Source organism: Rhea americana, unplaced genomic scaffold, assembly GCF_003343005.1.
Source record: "Rhea americana isolate MKP2758 unplaced genomic scaffold, rheAme1 scaffold_11, whole genome shotgun sequence".
Taxonomy (NCBI): domain Eukaryota; kingdom Metazoa; phylum Chordata; class Aves; order Rheiformes; family Rheidae; genus Rhea; species Rhea americana.
In genome coordinates this window covers 4,553,618-4,555,619 of record NW_028185150.1, presented here as the reverse complement: position 1 = coordinate 4,555,619, position 2,002 = coordinate 4,553,618, and the positions used below count along the sequence as shown (strand labels likewise).

Here is a 2,002-nt window from a genome sequence, read left to right as displayed (position 1 = left end):
GCCCCGTGCCCGGGCGCCTCTCGGCCGCCTCACCTGCGCCCCCGCGCCAGCCCGCGGGGCTCTCGGGGGAAGGGCTCCGCTCCTGCAGACCGCGGAAAACGGCAGCCTCCCCCCGCCCCCACGCAAGCACCCCGGGAGCAAGAAATCACCCGCGTGCGTGGGCGTGGGCGTGCGTGCTCTCCCCGCGACACGCGCGCTGCGCTTATTTTCGACTTTACCTGCATTGTTGGTATTCGTCCGGCAGCGCCCGGTGCTCCCCAAGGAGACAGCAGCAACAGCAAGGTGTGCACGCTGCCTGCCCGCCCGCCGGACGAGCTCCAGCTGTCCTGTCCTGGACAGGAGCACAGATGCAGCAGGAGGACTTCAAGAAATAATTAAAAAAAAAAAAAACACAAATGTGACGAGGGTGCAGTACGGCACCAGAAGGGCACATACTCAGACTTCTTTTTCCCTTCATCTAAGCAAGCACTAAGTCTGAGAATCTTGCTTCCCCAAGGCAAGACTGGTCCATTAGGGAGGAGCTGTCTCATCCGTATTAATGTGTAAATGAGAAAGAAAATACAGCCTCCAGTGGCTTTCCTGCTGTGCTCTTTCTTGTGGAGGGATGTATATTTGTGCAAAACTTTACAGAGTATGTAGGAAGTAAGCACTAAAATTGACCAGCCTCCAAAACAGGGATCAACAGCGGGATGGAAGAGGAGCATCTGCGGTGCAAAACAGCCAGTGTAAAAGGGGATGTGATTGAAAGGTTACAGAAGAGAAAATTGTGCTGACAGCCACATACAGTGTATTCCAGTCATTTTGCCTAATTATATCCTTGATGGCCTGGAGACTTCTAAATTTTGAAAACAGTTCTGTTTGATTTTAATGTTACTTGGAAAAATCACTGAAAAGCCTAAACATTGCTACTCCTGCAAGCTCTTCTTTCAGCTCTCTGCTGAAAGAGATGACTAACAGTAAGAAATACAGGCAACCACAAACAAATGAGAAGTATACTGTGCAAGACACTGTCAGTCAAACTTTCAACCAGGGAAATAAGCTTTCACACATACATAATGCTGACTACTTTGCTAATAAATATGCAAAGTCCTTTAACATGAAACATAGAAGAAAAACTGTAAATATACGCTTCTCATAAATGACAAATGCTTCTGTGAACAGTGAAGTCCACTAGTGAGTACTTAAAATAGATTATTTACTTCAATAGCCACAGTCAGCCCACAGATAAAGGGAGATGGCCCTTGTCAGCTGAGCCACCACCTGTGGACACCCACTTACTGAAGTAACACTTTCTGTCCAACAGTCCGGACACATGGGAGTGCAACAGAGCCGGGATTCCAGCCCACATGTGGATTTACTTAGAGGCTATACAGATTTTCCTCCCTGCAACAGAAAAGGCATCTTCTCTTTTCAAATCACGTATATTTACCTTCCCCTTTGGTCTCTCCAACATATATTCCTCCATCTACCCAAATGGAAAACTAAAATAAGGAATTGAGCCAATGATGAGCTAAAGTTTTACGGAAAAGGTCAAAGTTTACCACAGTTAGAGGACTTTCCCCTTTATTCTCCACATTATGAGCATTATTCTGAGAGATTAACTTCCTAGGAATTGTCAGTGTTACGGACAGTGATGACTGTGCTGCAGAATGAACATTACAGTAAACTGTTACATAGCAAGTGTAAAATAGCACATACAGATAGCACAGCTGTAGATAGGAGCACAGAGCTCAGTAGTTCACTTACCTGGTTTTAAAGACAGGTCAGGCATGTCTTTTTGACACTTCATTTGCTTCTGTGATACACTATCCCATGTAGACATCAGATGCCCAGGAGCCCTGCAAAATGAGTAACAGATCTCTAGATCTCATTCATACATAGAAATATTACCAGCACAGAATACAGCAGCTATCTAGCAACACAAAGGACTATTCCTCTACCAAATAAATGAAAAGAAACAAATATTCCACCACACAGGAAAAAAAAAAAAAAAAAAANAAGA

The 2,002-nt window shown here is 45.3% G+C and overlaps 1 protein-coding gene across 1 annotated transcript in view; it reads right to left on the bottom strand.

The window, feature by feature from the left end:
* The window catches only part of FRMD3 (FERM domain containing 3), a 142,588-nt gene extending 142,352 nt beyond the window's left edge, over positions 1 to 236 (bottom strand). Inside the window, exon 1 of the mRNA XM_085313451.1 lies at positions 219 to 236. Within this exon, the coding sequence (XP_085169577.1) occupies positions 219 to 224 (6 nt within the window). The 5' untranslated portion in view covers positions 225 to 236. The remainder of the gene's footprint in view (positions 1 to 218) is intronic.
* Positions 237 to 2,002: the final 1,766 nt, after the last annotated feature.